The sequence below is a fragment of the Drosophila pseudoobscura genome, chromosome 2, assembly GCF_009870125.1.
Source record: "Drosophila pseudoobscura strain MV-25-SWS-2005 chromosome 2, UCI_Dpse_MV25, whole genome shotgun sequence".
NCBI lineage: Eukaryota > Metazoa > Arthropoda > Insecta > Diptera > Drosophilidae > Drosophila > Drosophila pseudoobscura.
Genome location: NC_046679.1, coordinates 10,054,578 through 10,068,645, shown reverse-complemented (window position 1 = coordinate 10,068,645; position 14,068 = coordinate 10,054,578). Strand labels below are relative to the sequence as shown.

General features: G+C 49.9%; 4 protein-coding genes across 4 annotated transcripts; 2 read left to right on the top strand and 2 right to left on the bottom strand.

Moving 5' to 3' along the window:
• Window positions 1-1,883: 1,883 nt before the first annotated feature.
• Window positions 1,884-2,985, bottom strand: LOC4801243 (uncharacterized). Its single transcript, XM_001358329.4, has 2 exons — window positions 2,231-2,985; window positions 1,884-2,173 (listed from the first exon to the last, which is right to left on the bottom strand). The coding sequence occupies exons 1-2, from the start codon at window positions 2,864-2,866 to the stop codon at window positions 1,916-1,918; spliced, it is 894 nt and encodes a 297-aa protein (XP_001358366.3). The 5' UTR covers window positions 2,867-2,985; the 3' UTR covers window positions 1,884-1,915.
• Window positions 2,986-3,007: 22 nt separating this feature from the next.
• On the top strand, window positions 3,008-4,501 carry LOC4801242 (uncharacterized). Its single transcript, XM_001358328.3, has 2 exons — window positions 3,008-3,598; window positions 3,657-4,501. The coding sequence occupies exons 1-2, from the start codon at window positions 3,146-3,148 to the stop codon at window positions 4,371-4,373; spliced, it is 1,170 nt and encodes a 389-aa protein (XP_001358365.2). The 5' UTR covers window positions 3,008-3,145; the 3' UTR covers window positions 4,374-4,501.
• Window positions 4,362-12,760, bottom strand: l(3)mbt (lethal (3) malignant brain tumor). The gene is made up of 4 exons (XM_001358327.4): window positions 12,431-12,760; window positions 10,480-11,609; window positions 7,416-9,566; window positions 4,362-7,339 (listed from the first exon to the last, which is right to left on the bottom strand). The coding sequence occupies exons 2-4, from the start codon at window positions 11,150-11,152 to the stop codon at window positions 4,566-4,568; spliced, it is 5,598 nt and encodes a 1,865-aa protein (XP_001358364.3). The 5' UTR covers window positions 11,153-11,609; window positions 12,431-12,760; the 3' UTR covers window positions 4,362-4,565.
• A 362-nt stretch (window positions 12,761-13,122) lies between these two features.
• On the top strand, window positions 13,123-13,894 carry LOC4801240 (short coiled-coil protein B). The gene is made up of 2 exons (XM_001358326.4): window positions 13,123-13,353; window positions 13,432-13,894. The coding sequence occupies exons 1-2, from the start codon at window positions 13,299-13,301 to the stop codon at window positions 13,782-13,784; spliced, it is 408 nt and encodes a 135-aa protein (XP_001358363.1). The 5' UTR covers window positions 13,123-13,298; the 3' UTR covers window positions 13,785-13,894.
• The last annotated feature ends 174 nt before the right edge of the window (window positions 13,895-14,068 follow it).

The window sequence follows — 14,068 nt, the reverse complement described above, 5'->3', positions numbered from 1 at the left end:
TAAATGATCTATATAGCTGGGAATATTCGACGGAATAAAGAATTGAGCAATTGGAACGATACTCGATTGCTTATTCTACTGTTGTAAGAGCAAAAGTGCCTTGTGCGTCTGCCTATAGTGGCTTCAAATGACAGTAAGTCCTGATGTCACAGGGCACTCCCCAAAAACAACCGCTGTTCCACGGCTATTCCGTGCTTTCCACCTTCTTCGCATTTACAGTTTAAGTCGAGCCACAGAGTCTGCAGCGATGCCGAAACGACCAGCGGCGTCCTTTGGCGAAGTTGTGGCCCACTACTCCCTTCCTCAGCCCCGGCGTCTTCAGGATTCTGGCGTCTGGTGCGATGGAAAGACCGTGGAGAACGTGCGGGAGCCGTGGGTAATGGGGCCTGCTCCACCTCTGCCTGTACCGGCCCCGCGATCCCCTGCGTGTTGCTTGCCGCCTTCCTGCTGTTCTCGCGCCAGGAGCACATTGGCCGCATATCGACCGAGTACAAGGTAAACAACGGGGGCTGCTCCCACCTGTGCCTGGCCAGCCCCAAGAACGGGGTCTCCTGCAAGAACTACATCATCTTCAGCCAGAGGGACAGCTTTGGCCGACTGCTGCCAAACAGGACAGACTGCCCGAATGTGCCGCTGCCAGTGTGCGGCAAGAATATCCGCGCCGTGGACTATGATCCGGTCTCGCATTACATTTACTGGGTAAGGAGGATTAGCAAAAGCTAAGCGCGGTGTCCCTAATATCCCTAATCCTTCTTTTTTTTTTCAGATCGAAGGCAGGAGTCACAGCATCAAGCGTTCTCTGGCAAATGGCACAAAGGTGAGCCTCTTGGCCAACTCCGGACAGCCGTTCGACATTGCAATCGATATCATTGGGCGGCTGCTCTACTGGACCTGCTCCTCCTCCAACAGCATTAACGTGACCATCCGCACAACTATGTTCCTAAAACGTTGCCTCGTTGCCATCCGTAAGCGTCAACGATACCGGGGACTCGGAAAAGCCTCTCAACATTGCCGTGCATGCCATTAAGCGTTTGCTCTTCTGGACAGATGTCGGCAGCCATCGGGCCATCATTCGGGCCCGAGTCGATGGCAATGAGCGTTTGGAGGCCTACAAGCTGGAGAGCTTCGTTCCGCGGAGCTGCATCGTCTGTCGCAGTTCGCCGACATCCGGGCCGTGTGGACACCGAAAGCGGAAGTGCGGCACAGTCGTCCAAATTGTTTCCACAACTGCATAGCCAGAGGGGAGGGTGTGGCACGCAGTACTCACGACGTCTGCTCGTGCCCCAAGCATCTGATGCTGCTGGAGGACAAGGAGAGCTACGGCGTGTGGCCGGCCTGTGGACCAGATCATTTCACGTGCACGGCCCCAGTGACGGGGAATGGTGACATGAATAAGGACTGCGTACCCGCCTATTGGCGCAGTAACGGCGAAAAGGACTGCCTGGACAAGTCGGATGAAGTGGGATGTCCCACATGCCGGGTGGATCAGTTCAGCTGCCAGTCCGGTGAGTGCTTCGACAAGGCTCTGGGAAAAACTAATGGTTTTAGTTAGCCAGAATTGTTCAAGGAAGAAATTGAACAATATGAACGACTATCCTCTTTCTCTTTTTTGTGTTGACCTATTTCGCTAAAACCTTTTTTTGTTTGACCATTTTCGCTAAATTCAATAAAAGCAAGATCTTAGATTAGGTCAGTCAAGTAGCAAATTGATTCACCTATCGTATAAAATTATGTGGGCATGGCTAAATGTTCTATATAGCTGGGAGTATTCGCCGGAAGATCAAAAACGAAGAATATGTAAAATAGAAGTTGAATTCGTCAGTATGTTTACGGTATATTTTTAAAATGAGACGGTAAACTGAGCGTTAATAATACTAAAAAAATTCCTTAATTTTTACTTATTTATTATTATTTTTTATTGTATTATGGACCCCTCAGCATCCAGCAAGATGTCTGGAAAGTGTTTGATGATCTTTGTGAAATGCGGAAATCGCACTACACTGTTGAAATTTAGACCATTCGCAGCCTGGTAGTCCTGGAGCAGCTGCACCAGTCGCTCCCGTGGCACTGTCTCTGTCGCCATCCATAACTGAACAAGGTAGTTGAGGGCGTAAAGCTGGATTTTCATGAGGCTCGGCTCGTTGACCAGCTGCATGCCGTTGGGTATGATTATCTAGAAAGGAGTGAGATAGAAGGGGGTCTATAGAGAATGTTGTGATGCTCCACTTACATCAAGGCACATCTGCTCCAGCTCTGCCATACCGCATTGCCGAAATGCCAAGTCGAAAGCTGGTATTACATCCACCAGCGGCCAATCCTGCTCCTTGACTTTCTCAAAAAAGGCGGCCATCAGCTCGGGCATTTGGTAGGCATTCGACAGGATGAATATGTCCCCAATGATGTTGAGACCGACAAGCGGCGAGTCCACCTCGAACGTGTAGATGTACTCGAGGAAGATCTGCACGCTCTCCGGCGACACACCGTTCATCTGCAGCACTCCGTTCCAGTTGGGGTTCTTGAAGATATCCGTCTCCATCTTCTCCGAGGAAGTGGCCAGAAATATGCGATGACACTCGAACGTCTTGTAGCACACGCTGCCCGCCTGCCCATCTGGCGTTACAGACATGTTCTGCACATGGATCTGGCAGTCACTGTCGATGGCCCGGCGCAAGTACTCGATTCGCCGGATCCGGCTCGAGTTCATAATCATTTCATCGTCCATCGATGGCGGCGGCTGATTTGAATTATTCATCGCAGCGTAGAAGTCCACTTTTCCCCCGATTGGCGGATTGTTGGAGGGTCCACTGCTATCCACATTGTTCTTTTCGTCATTGCTCTGAAGGCTGCTTCGCTGATTTTGTTCCATCGGAATTAATTTTCACTTATGAGGCCAAAAGATTTGAACAAACTTCCTGAATGTCGAAAGGACATAATTTGTTGTGCACTGAATGTCAGTCCAGGTCAAGGCTCATCTCGGGGCCTGCTCCGATGCTGTCCATTCTGCCTTTTCCATTTTCAAATTTTCTTTCATTCTAGTTCTCTGTTCGGAGGGCATCATTTCCACGAAAAAATGCGCCAGAAATTTCATCTCTAAGTTTTTAGAAACATCATTTTTTGGCCATTTCAAAATTGAATCTTTGCAAAAATGAACTGCAAATTGCGTCGCCTGGATATGCTGCGGTCAGGACAGCTGTCCGACTGCGAGGTGCGCGTCTGGTATTCGGACAGGAATAAGCGATGCCATCGGGTGTTCTGCTGCCACCAGTTCCTGCTTGTGTCCGCCTCGGAGGAGTTTGGGCGCCTGTGCAGATCGCCGAACTTTGAGCGGAACCATCGAGTAATCGATTTGGACGATGCCTCGCCCCAGGCCTACGAGGCCCTCATCCTGTACATCTACACCTACGAGGTGTGCAATGCCATCAACCTGGAGATGTGCGGCGAACTCATGCTCCTGGCCATAAAGCACAAAATGTACGACTTTATCGACTGCTACCTCACAAAGTTGTCCGCACAGGATTGGCCCATGGAGGTCGTCCTGCAGATATTTCACCTGGCCAATCAACACAACAGCCCCGTCATTATGGATCTGGTAGCAAAGGTAAATCGTCTCACAATATATCTCCTCTTCCATTTCATTAATCGTTCCTTTCTGCCAGAAAATTCTTCCCATTGCCACCAAAATGTTGAAGGAGAATGTATTCCTGCGGCTGAACGTGCGGGAGCTCAAGGCTCTGATGATCATCATGAAGGCCGAGGAGATCGTACCCGACAAGGAGCTGCTATGCGCACTCAAGAAATACCAGGTGGCCAACAACTTGAGCTACTGCGACATGGAGCGTTTCCAGCAGTTCGTTGAGGTGGCCCGGCTCTTTGAGGAAGTTTATTTCGCGGTGGATGGCTCCTTAACCATTCGAGCGAGTGGGGACGATGAAGACGACGAGTGTGTAACGGATTTTCCCAAGCCGGAGGAGGCCATATCCAGCACATCCAAGAGGAAATGCTTTGGATTCGTAGAGGAGCAGGAGAGCCTTTGTATGGAAAATTCGTGGAAGCCGTCGAGCCATTCGAACGTTTCTAGAATCGTGACGAATCAAGACCTCAAGCTGGATGTATTTGCAGCCAAGCAGAAAGTCTCTGGATTCGTTGAGACGCAAAAGAACCCCTCAGGATGCGTGGTGAAGCAGGAGAACGTTTGTGGATGCGTGGTGAAGCAGGAGAAGGTCTGCAAACCCTGTTCCCCAATACAAAACCAGTCGAACAATTCGAAGGGCCCTCGAGTCGTGGAGAAGAAGGTCCCGTCGAAAGCCTGTGGATGTGGGTGTCCAGCGGATGTAAAGAAGCCAAGCGTGAACGACTGCCAGTACAGAGCTTAGACGCGGGTCGGCGGTTTTTTTTTATTAAGATTTGGATATAATTAGAATCAAAATTATCGCTTTACGATTGGCGCTTACAGAATTAAATACTATTTTATAATATTAATACGCGAAAACGTGTGCCAATATGCCGATGCAACAAAATTTCTTAGAATAAATTAATCAACGAAGCGAAAGGGAGCGGCGGGACGCCTAGGATGCCGTACTCATGCAATGGCGCGCCTTTAGCGGCGGCAGCATCACCAAATCCGAATCATCGTCATTGTCATCGTGAGTCAAGCTGCTGGGATTGATGCTCTGAAAATCCTCGTTGTCCAACTCATCGTCCTCCTCATCAGCAGTGACATGATGATGCTCTTCCTTCAGTTTGTTTAAACTCTCTCTTACAACCACGATGTCCTCTACCACTTCCTCTTCCTCGCCGCAGTCATCGTCATCCTCGTCGTCATTGTCATCCTCATCAAAATCATTGTCATCCTCATCAAAATCATTGTCCGACGACTGTTCTTCCATGTCAAAGCTGCTACTGCTGCTGCTGCTGCTGATGCTTATATTCTGCTGAGGATTCTTCTGCTGTGGCTGCTTCTCCTTCTGCGGCTGTTTCTCGATCGGCTTCTGCTTGGGTTCGACCCATTCTTTCTTTGCATCGACAGCTTCGAAGTTGCCAATGTCCATGCCCGTGCAGTTCATATTGAACTTGCAGACCACTGCAATGCGTAGATTGACAATGTGCGAGTAGAGTTTCACGGCGGGGCCCTTCTTCAGCAGCAGATGATCGCTCATATCTTCGCGCCCCAGCATGAGCAACGCCCGACCATCGATGTCCTGGTCGAAGATTGTCTGCGCAATGCTGGGGGAGTTGAGCGCACGCTCAACGTACTCGTACACATCCCAGTTGGTCCAGTACAGCGGATTGCTCTGGATCTTGCTCAACGCGAAGGCGCTGTTCTTCTGCCAGAGACGATAGTTGCGCACGAACTGGGGCCCATAGTCCTTGACAATGGGCATGGCAATGGTGATGCAACGAGGATCCACCGGCTCCTCCACTTGCACTTTACGGTTTGTACTTCCTTTCGACTCCCTTCCATTAGTTGTGGAATTTGCTTCCGTCTCTTTGGGAGTGGGTTTCGCTTTCTTCTCCTTGGGATTGGGCTTTGTGTCTTTGGGAGTGGGTTTTGTCTCCTTGCGCGTGGGTTTTGGATCCTTGGAAAGGATCTTTGTCTCCTTCGGAGTGGGCTTCGTTTCTTTAAGGGTGCACTTTACCTCCTTGGCTTTGGGTATCGTCTCCCTATGTTTGGCTGTCGTTTCCTTCTGTTTGGGCATCGTTTCCTTTATTTTGGCTGTCGTTTCATCCTGTCGTTTGAGTATCCTTTCCTTCTGCTTGGGCTGTGGCTCCTCTTTGATCACCTTGTGCTCGCCTTTGATCTCGGTCTTGGATCTGGGTATCGTGTCTCTGCGTTTCGGCTGGGTCCCTAGTTTGGGTTCAATTTTGGGCTCAAACTGTACGACCACCTGAGGCCGCACCTCCTCGATGCGCTCTTCATTGATGACTATCTGATCGTCGTCCTCCTCCTCCTCCTGCTCATCGATTACCAGCACTGGCTGCTCCCGCATGAACCCATCTCTATACGCTGGCAGGGGCGTCCCAACCGGGAACTTCATTGGCTCGCGGAGCGGCGCACGAGTGATCTCATGTGGAGCCACGCGCGCCGGCTTCACCGTTTTGGAGCGCCACTGGCGCCAGTTCTCCGGGGCATAGGGACAGCACTCAGGCAACGCATGGACGTTGAGATTGAAGCGCTTGGCATTGCCAAAGCCGCGGCAGCCATTCACATCGCAAGGCATCTGGGGCGGGGCCTGGAGGAATCCGGGCGGGGCCTCCAGCTCGTGCTGAGTGGCCTCGCACCAGCCAATGGGATGCAAGTCGGTGCTGTCGTCCTCCAGCCAGAAGTAGTACTCGCTGGGCCAGCAGTCCAGATGCAGCTGCACGCGGAACCCCTTCCGGACAACCACTGTGGCCGGACGGATCAGGCAGGGATTTCGCTGATCCACAACTTCGAGCTTCATGCGCGCCTGAAAGTCCATCGGCTGACGCGGCGAGAATAGGTCCTCGGGGGCCGCTATACCGCCTTTGCGGCGCATGAAGTCCTCCCAGCTGAAGACCGTGTTGTGGTAGCTCGGGGGCACAATCAGCTGCTGGCGGCCGGCATGCCAGCCGCAGGGATGAATGTACGGGGAGCTGATGTGCACCCAGAAGTCGTAGCAATCGTCCCAGCCATTGAAATGGACTCGTATGCGCTCGTCTAGTATGTCCGCTACCGTGGCCACACAGATCTTTCCCGTGTCGTTGAGGTCCTCCGCCTCCAGATGCATACCACGTCGAAATCGATTCTCGCGCTTATACGGCGTATGGTTCAAGTGCGTGAACAGAACTCGGGGGGCCGCCTTCGCGTTGGTCTTCACCAGATAGCGGCTCCAGTTCCACCGCTGCGAGCAGTAGCCCCTCGGGGCCTGAAGTATTCGGTTTGTGCTCTCGCACCAGCCGGGCGGAAAGATGTCCAGCGAGTCGGCGTTCACCCAGAAGTCGTACATGCTGGAGTAGCCGTCGAAGCTGAGCTTCAGGCGATAGCCTCGTACCTCCGCGACGGTGCACACGCAGAACAGCGAACAGTTCTCCGGATCGATGGCCTCCAGCTTCATGCCACGTTCGAAGCAGTTCGCGTTGCGGGGAAACGGATTGAGGAACAGGTGGATGGGCGCCGTCAATTCGGGGCCGTGCGTCTCCATGTACTCGGTCCAGCGGAAGGGCCTCTTGGCCACCTTCTCCCGCGCCCGCTCCATCTGATGCTCCAGTCGAATGGCCCGCTGCTGCTGCGTTGGCGCTTTTTTGACCTTGCTGTGGACTATGTTTGTGCCGGGAAAGCGTCGCTTTTGAGTTCGTCGCACACATCCCATGGAGCAGTAATCTGTAGGCAAAGAGAAACAATTAGATTATTAAATGAATCCTGGAATCTGGACGCCCGATGGAACCCCATTACTCACGTGGCGCCAGAAAATCAGCGGCAGGGCCATGGCAATTGCATCGCTGGCACAGATAAAGCAACGGATGGAGGCTGTCGGTGGGCCTCCGGTCGGGACGGTCGAAGATGGCGCGCTCAAAGTAGCTGGCGGGGCCCTTGCGCGGCTCGCATCTCTCGTTCAGCTGCAGCAGGCTGTAGCGGTTGATGTCGAAGCGCAGCGAAGAGTTGTGCAGGCTGCCCGGCTGTTGGCCGCGCCAACGCAGCATATGCATGTGGTTGAGCATTTCCTTCTTCATCAAGGCTGCCTTGGACCCATACGGAGGATTTAGAACCAGCTCGAGAGGAGTCTTGTGCGTTGGCGGGTGCTCGCCATTCTGCGTGGGGCGAGGCAGAGGAGGAGGCCCCTGGGATCCGTTGCTGCCGGAGGAGGAAGAGGGGACAGAGCCGTCTGGCGATTTGGCAAGGGTCTCCTCGCACCGCAGCGACCGTTCAAAGTCCTCGTTGGACACAGACTCTGCCTTGACAATGCTTATCGTGTGCGCGTGCGTGTTCGTGTTGGTGCGCGTCTCCGAATCTTCCTTCCGCTTCTTGGCGGGCACCGCAACCTCCTCTACATCGCTGTTGGCCGAAGAGCTGCTGCTCGAGATGCTGATGCTGCCGTGGGAGCTCTTTCTCGAGGAAGATAACGTTATGCCGCTGGCACTGGTCGAAGAGTTCTTTCGGGATTTCTTGCGCGAGTTCTCCAGGATGCCCAAAGCGACACCAGTGGTGGAGCTCTTCCTTTTTGACGCTGAATGGTTGCTGCTGCCCGTGCTGCTGGTACTGCTGCTGGTCGATATGGATGTGCGTCTGGGGGATGCCGGAATGGCTGTGACTGTCAGTGCATCCGTGGAGAGTATCAGAGGTACCTTTATTGCCTGCTCCTTCTCCCCGTCATCGTCGCTATCGTCTGTGTCGATAGTGATTGTCTCGATGGGCGGATCGGCCAGTATCACCACGGCGTCGTCCTCCTTGTCGGGCTCAATGGTATCTTTTGCGGGAACGACGGGCTCTTTTGCGGCTACTTGGGCCTCCTTTGCGGGTGCTTGCAGCTCCTTTGCGGCTACTTGGGCCTCCTTTGCGGGTGCTTGAGGCTCCTTAGCGTGTAGTTGGGGCTGCTTTGAGGGTGCTTGGGGTTCCTTCGCGTGTACTTGGGGCTCCTTTGCGGGTACTTGGGGCTCCTTTGCGGGTGCTTGAGGCTCCTTTGCGGCTACTTGGGGATCTTTTGCGGGTGCTTGAGGCTCCTTTGCGGCTACTTGGGGCTCTTTTGCTCGTGCTTGGGGCTCCTTCGCGGGTGCTTGGTGTTCCTTTGGAAGCCCGACGACCACCGAGGCGCGGCGGCGATCTACGGTTCGCATCATGGCCACCTCTTTGAGGGACATGAACGACTTGGAGCGCTTCACCTTGGGCGGATTTGTGGCTGGATCTGGTGGCTGGGGGGTTGGTGGCTTGGACTCTGTATTATTGGGGCCATTGCCGACGGCCTGGATGGTAATCTCTCTGGGATTTGGATTGGGGCTCATCTTGCGGCTGGGTGGAGGAGCCTTGGGCATGTCCTTCGGTGTGGACCCGATCACTATAGGCAGGGCCTTTTTCTTGATGTCTCTCTCTTTGTTGTTGTTGCTCCCAGTGGCTGTTGTTGGAGTAGAGTGCCCGGGAGTGGGTGTGTCCTTGGCAGGGGGTAGTGGCAGTGCCGTTTTGGGGTATATGTACGAATTGTTGCTGCTATTGCAGTTTCCGTTGCTTCTGATCTGCTTCTCAACTGTTGCTGCCTGCGTTGTGGCCCTGGGCATGTCGCTCACGGGACTAGGACTGGGAGTGGGAGTGGGATTCGGATTCAGATTATTTTTGCCTATCGCTTGGGCACTAATGCCCTGCTGAAGCGCCTTGCTGACAATGATGGCATTGGGATTGGCCCCGGCCTGATTGAATTTAAAGCGCAGCTTATCGACCGCCACCTTGCTGAGCATGAACGGGGAACGTTGTTTCGATGACTGACCACCGCCGCCGATCAGTGAGATTTGCTGCTGCGACGGAGCTGTCACAGGGGCAGGTACAGGTAGAGCTACAGCTGCAGTTGCAGAGGCCGATCCAGATCCAGATGCCGATACCGATACAGAAGCAGGTACAGGTGCTGCAAATATAAGCCAAATTACAATTTTTATTACACAAATGTTGTGCCTGGCCAGATCCTCGCGAACCGCGAACCACGAATCGCGAATCGAATGTTGTGTGTGTTTTCCCCTCGTTCCTCATCCGCTGCCTGCCCTGCCCTGACTGCCTTGCCTGCTTATTGCAGCTGCTAAAAACCTGATCGTCATCATCACCATCGTCACTCTCTGCCTTTTGTTGTTGCTACCCCAACGCTGCCCCTGCCCCTTCCACTGTCCCGCTTTTCACCACTCCACAACTGTGATATTGATAAAAAGAAAATATGCATTCAAATAGAATACAAGAATTTATGCTTGCTTTTATTTTATCTGGCGCTCTTGAGCAGCAAATCTTTGATTTGCCCAACAATCGATCCGCTTACGATTCCCTCGAGGGGTAAAAATATTGTTGCTATTTGCAAGCAGAGCGTAGTGTAGAGCGTATAGAGTAGAGTATATTCTTCCAAAAAACTGTACACACACGCACGCGAAATTCAATTAAATTTTCATTCGTTTCCAAACCGATTATGAAATGTGCAACAAAATGACGGCTAAACCAGCACAGCCGCAGAACAGCACTCTAACGAAACTTATAATCATACAAAACATGTAAAAACACAATAAAATCTACGCACACACGTCTTTTGGTCGTTCGGTCGTTGTTGTCGTCGTCGTCGCTCCGTCAATGGACGCGCGAGAGCGGCGACTGCGGGCTGTTGCTGTTGCTGCTGCTGCTGGCTGGAAACCAAAATCGAAACTGAAACCAAAACCGAAACTAAACCGAACCAAAACCGAACGTAACAGAGACTCAAAACGAAAGCAGAATATCTCCCAAATCTCGTATAGACGGATCTCCTGAATTATATAACTTTTGGAGAAAGAAACGAAACCACTTACCAGGTTGGCCCGCCGTCTTGGCGGTCGTCGTGTTGGGGTATTCTGTGTTGGCTGTTCTGTAGCCACTGGATATGGCTGAGGCTGTAACCGTGGTCGAGCCAGTGCTGCTGTTGATGGTGAAAGAGGCTTTGCTCGGATTCGGCACTTTGCTCACAGATGTCATCGAGGCTGGAGTGGGACGTATCACCACTGCCTGGGCCTGGGGATGCGGATGGGGATGGGCATGCGGGGGAGCAGCACCTTTCATCGCGGTCTTGACTGATGGCGATAGAATGGCCATGACAGACGAACTAGGATGATGATTTGTGGCGCCACCCGTGGCAGAGACAGCCGACATGGGCACCAGCTGTATCAAGGGACCAGCAGCAACCACTCCTCCTGGCTTGATGCTGGTGGTTTTCACTCCAGACGATTGAACAATGTTCATGTTCATGGGCGTCATCGTCAGTTTGGATTTCAATGCCGAGTGGATATTGTTATTATTGTTGTTGTTGTTGTTTTTGATCGACTGAACGTGGCCCATCGTTATGCTGGAGGACTTTGTGGGCATGGCGGCGATGGGCAGGAAACGCATCTCCTCGGATCCCTTGCGCGGTATGATAGTAATGTTGGGAATGGACATTTTCCGTTTCAGCTGGTTCTGCTTCGAGGAGTCCCCGTTGGCAGGAAACATCTTGTCCACTTGTCACTCTTCCAAGTTCCGCTTGTATTGTACTTGGAGCTGATTAATATTCTACTTCGCTAATTACAACTCGCGTCTCGTTGAAACGATTCTTCGCTATTGAACGTTGTGCCCTCCTACAACAAAGTTTTTGGGCATTTTACACTCTGGACCAGCGTTTGGTATTTTTCAATTTCGGTTTTTGCTTTTCTCGACTGAAAAACGATTCTTATGTTTTGCAATGTCTCTATCGGTCGCTATTTTTATCAGTTTTCACTCGCTGTTACCTTTGTTCTTTGTTTATTTATACATTTAAACATTTGCAATTGCAGTTATTATTTTCGCGCGTTTATTTGCACTTATTTTCGGTATTTTCTGGTGGTATTTTCAATTATTTAATTGGCTGACAGTTCCGTTGCGTTTGCAATGTTTAAAACGCTTTACGGTTATGTTGACCGAGCAGAGTTATCTGAAATGATTAAGATTCATTTGTAGTTGTAATATATAACAACAAGTAAGCGAGGGGTTGGAAAATGTTAGAGTGTATATATTTGGCAAGGTGCAGGATCCACCATGTCGGCGTGCATTTAGTTCCTGAAGTTCACTAAACAAATAGTTTTTATTTCTTCTTTTAAGATTAGGGATAGTAAATTATCTTATCATTATCTATATGTAAATTTAAATCAAATCAAAACTTTAATTTTGCGAAATTAATATACATATTTCAGTGTGGCAAAACGGCTTTCCAAGGTAATTTTTTTACCGTCTAGTATATTTTATGTGTATGCGGTCACACTGAGCATATATTGAATTTTGATACCAATTTTAGGATTTCGAAGGTTTTTGTTATCTTCGAAATAAAACTTTATTTTTAGACGAGAAAGAAGTTATGCTCCGCCTTTGGCCTATATGCGCTTTCAATAAACTTGCAGCGGAATCTTTTTATTGCTTTCTTTCTGTTACGTATTTAGCCGCTAGACAGTGCACTGACAATGCCTCAATACCTTCTTATCTGGGTTTGGTTTTGGCCGATTTGCGATTGAATTTGCCAAAAATGCATAAACTATGCTCTTATGCTTTAGGTTTTATAAACTCTTAGCCGGCCACGTTTGGGAACATAACTGTTTACGTACTGTTCAGATGCACAGAGGCCCGAGAGTGAATGGAAAATTGCAGCATCGAAGGACCAGAACCAGGATGAGATTATGCTGGCAAACGTAGGGGCAGGGACACAGAACGTGCCAAACATCATTACAATTGCGCTAATGCTGGGCACGGGGTAAGCCTTACCTGACTCAATCATTGGATTGCGAGGGTGTTGATGATACGACCTCGCGCACGAAATCTTGGGTATGGTACTTTAGACGACGCGTCTAACTGTTATGATGTTATTGTTGGCAGTGAGGTTGGTGCTATCGCCACAAGCTTTTATTCACTGAACACTCTTGGCTCGACAAACTGAACAAAATCACGTTACACGGAGTTGAAGTTCCACGGCGATATTGAAAACTATACAGCAAGCAACCTGCGGGGCAAAAGCATGCGATGCGATGGATGCGTGTGTATTTTAACTTCTATGATCGGAATATGTCAGGTGGCAACTCTGTCTGTTTGGATTATGGCTGGTGTCAGTTAATTTGAAATAATTTCAATATGTTTTGTACGCATCGATTAGGTTCGCGCATTAATGGAAAATAGGCCATTTGCTTTGTATTGGCTGAGTAACTACGCAGATGAGATATTAATAGTGTACATTTGTTCATTTGAAACTCAAAAGAACGCCGCGGCTGAAAACACTTTACTGAAACGTATCTGCAGAAATTGTGCTTATTTTTACGAATATATGCAGATATTTAATTAAATGCCTTTCTTAAACTCTTCAGAGTGTACTCATCGAATAACTTACTGTATATAAACATTACGCTTGTTAAAAAACAAAAAAATAGATAGCGTGCTTCTTTTTCCGGTTGAACTTCAGTAAGTGCTGGAAAACACGCCACACCAGGTTATAGTGTGGAAAAGTACCGCACAGAAAACAAAGTGGTAGTTTTTGTTTTTCGTGACAAAAAAATTCAGTCAACGTTTGCAAAATTTCAACCGAAAATTGAATAAAAATAGCTGCAAAATTGAAGGGAACGGCGTCACCCAGAACCTAACCATGTCACTGCTTAACAACGATGACAGCATACTGGCCATAGATGAAGATCCGCAGGGTGAGAGTGTGGGAATGGGCGAGTCTCGTGATGATGACTTCATTTCAAACATTATTCCATACATTTTTTTTTGATCAGTTGTCATCCAGGAGGATGAGCCCCCGACAGCGCCCCACATGCCCAGTGGCCAGTCGATGGACTCGTTGCGCTCATCGTTCACCAACAGAAGCTCAACGCCAGACTCTACCGAGCATTCCCTGGACACGCTCGAATTGGCGCAGGACGATCGCGAGGAGAAGGCTCGCCTAATCACGCAGGTGTTGGAGCTGCAGAACACCCTTGATGATTTGTCCCAGCGTGTGGACTCTGTGAAAGAGGAGAATCTCAAATTGCGCTCCGAGAACCAGGTTCTGGGACAGTACATCGAGAATCTCATGTCCGCCTCCTCGGTGTTCCAATCGACCAGCCCCAGTGCGGCGAAAAAGAAGTAGAAACCAATTGCCGACTACCGGCAGGAAGCCTGTACCTCTCAAATATGCCTTGTCGTTCATGCTATTGCGAAAACATACTCGTCTATAACTATATTTTATATTTTAGCCTAGTCTAATGCTGCAATGTTTTTTTAGTTGCGTTGCTAACTTTTCGAATTTGTGCACAACACCATTGTCTTTGTTTAGAGTGTTTAAGCTTAATATTAGCTTGGTATGTATATTATACATACAACGTATTTATTTTATATAGTTAATAAATAAATCAATATATCAATATCAACCCT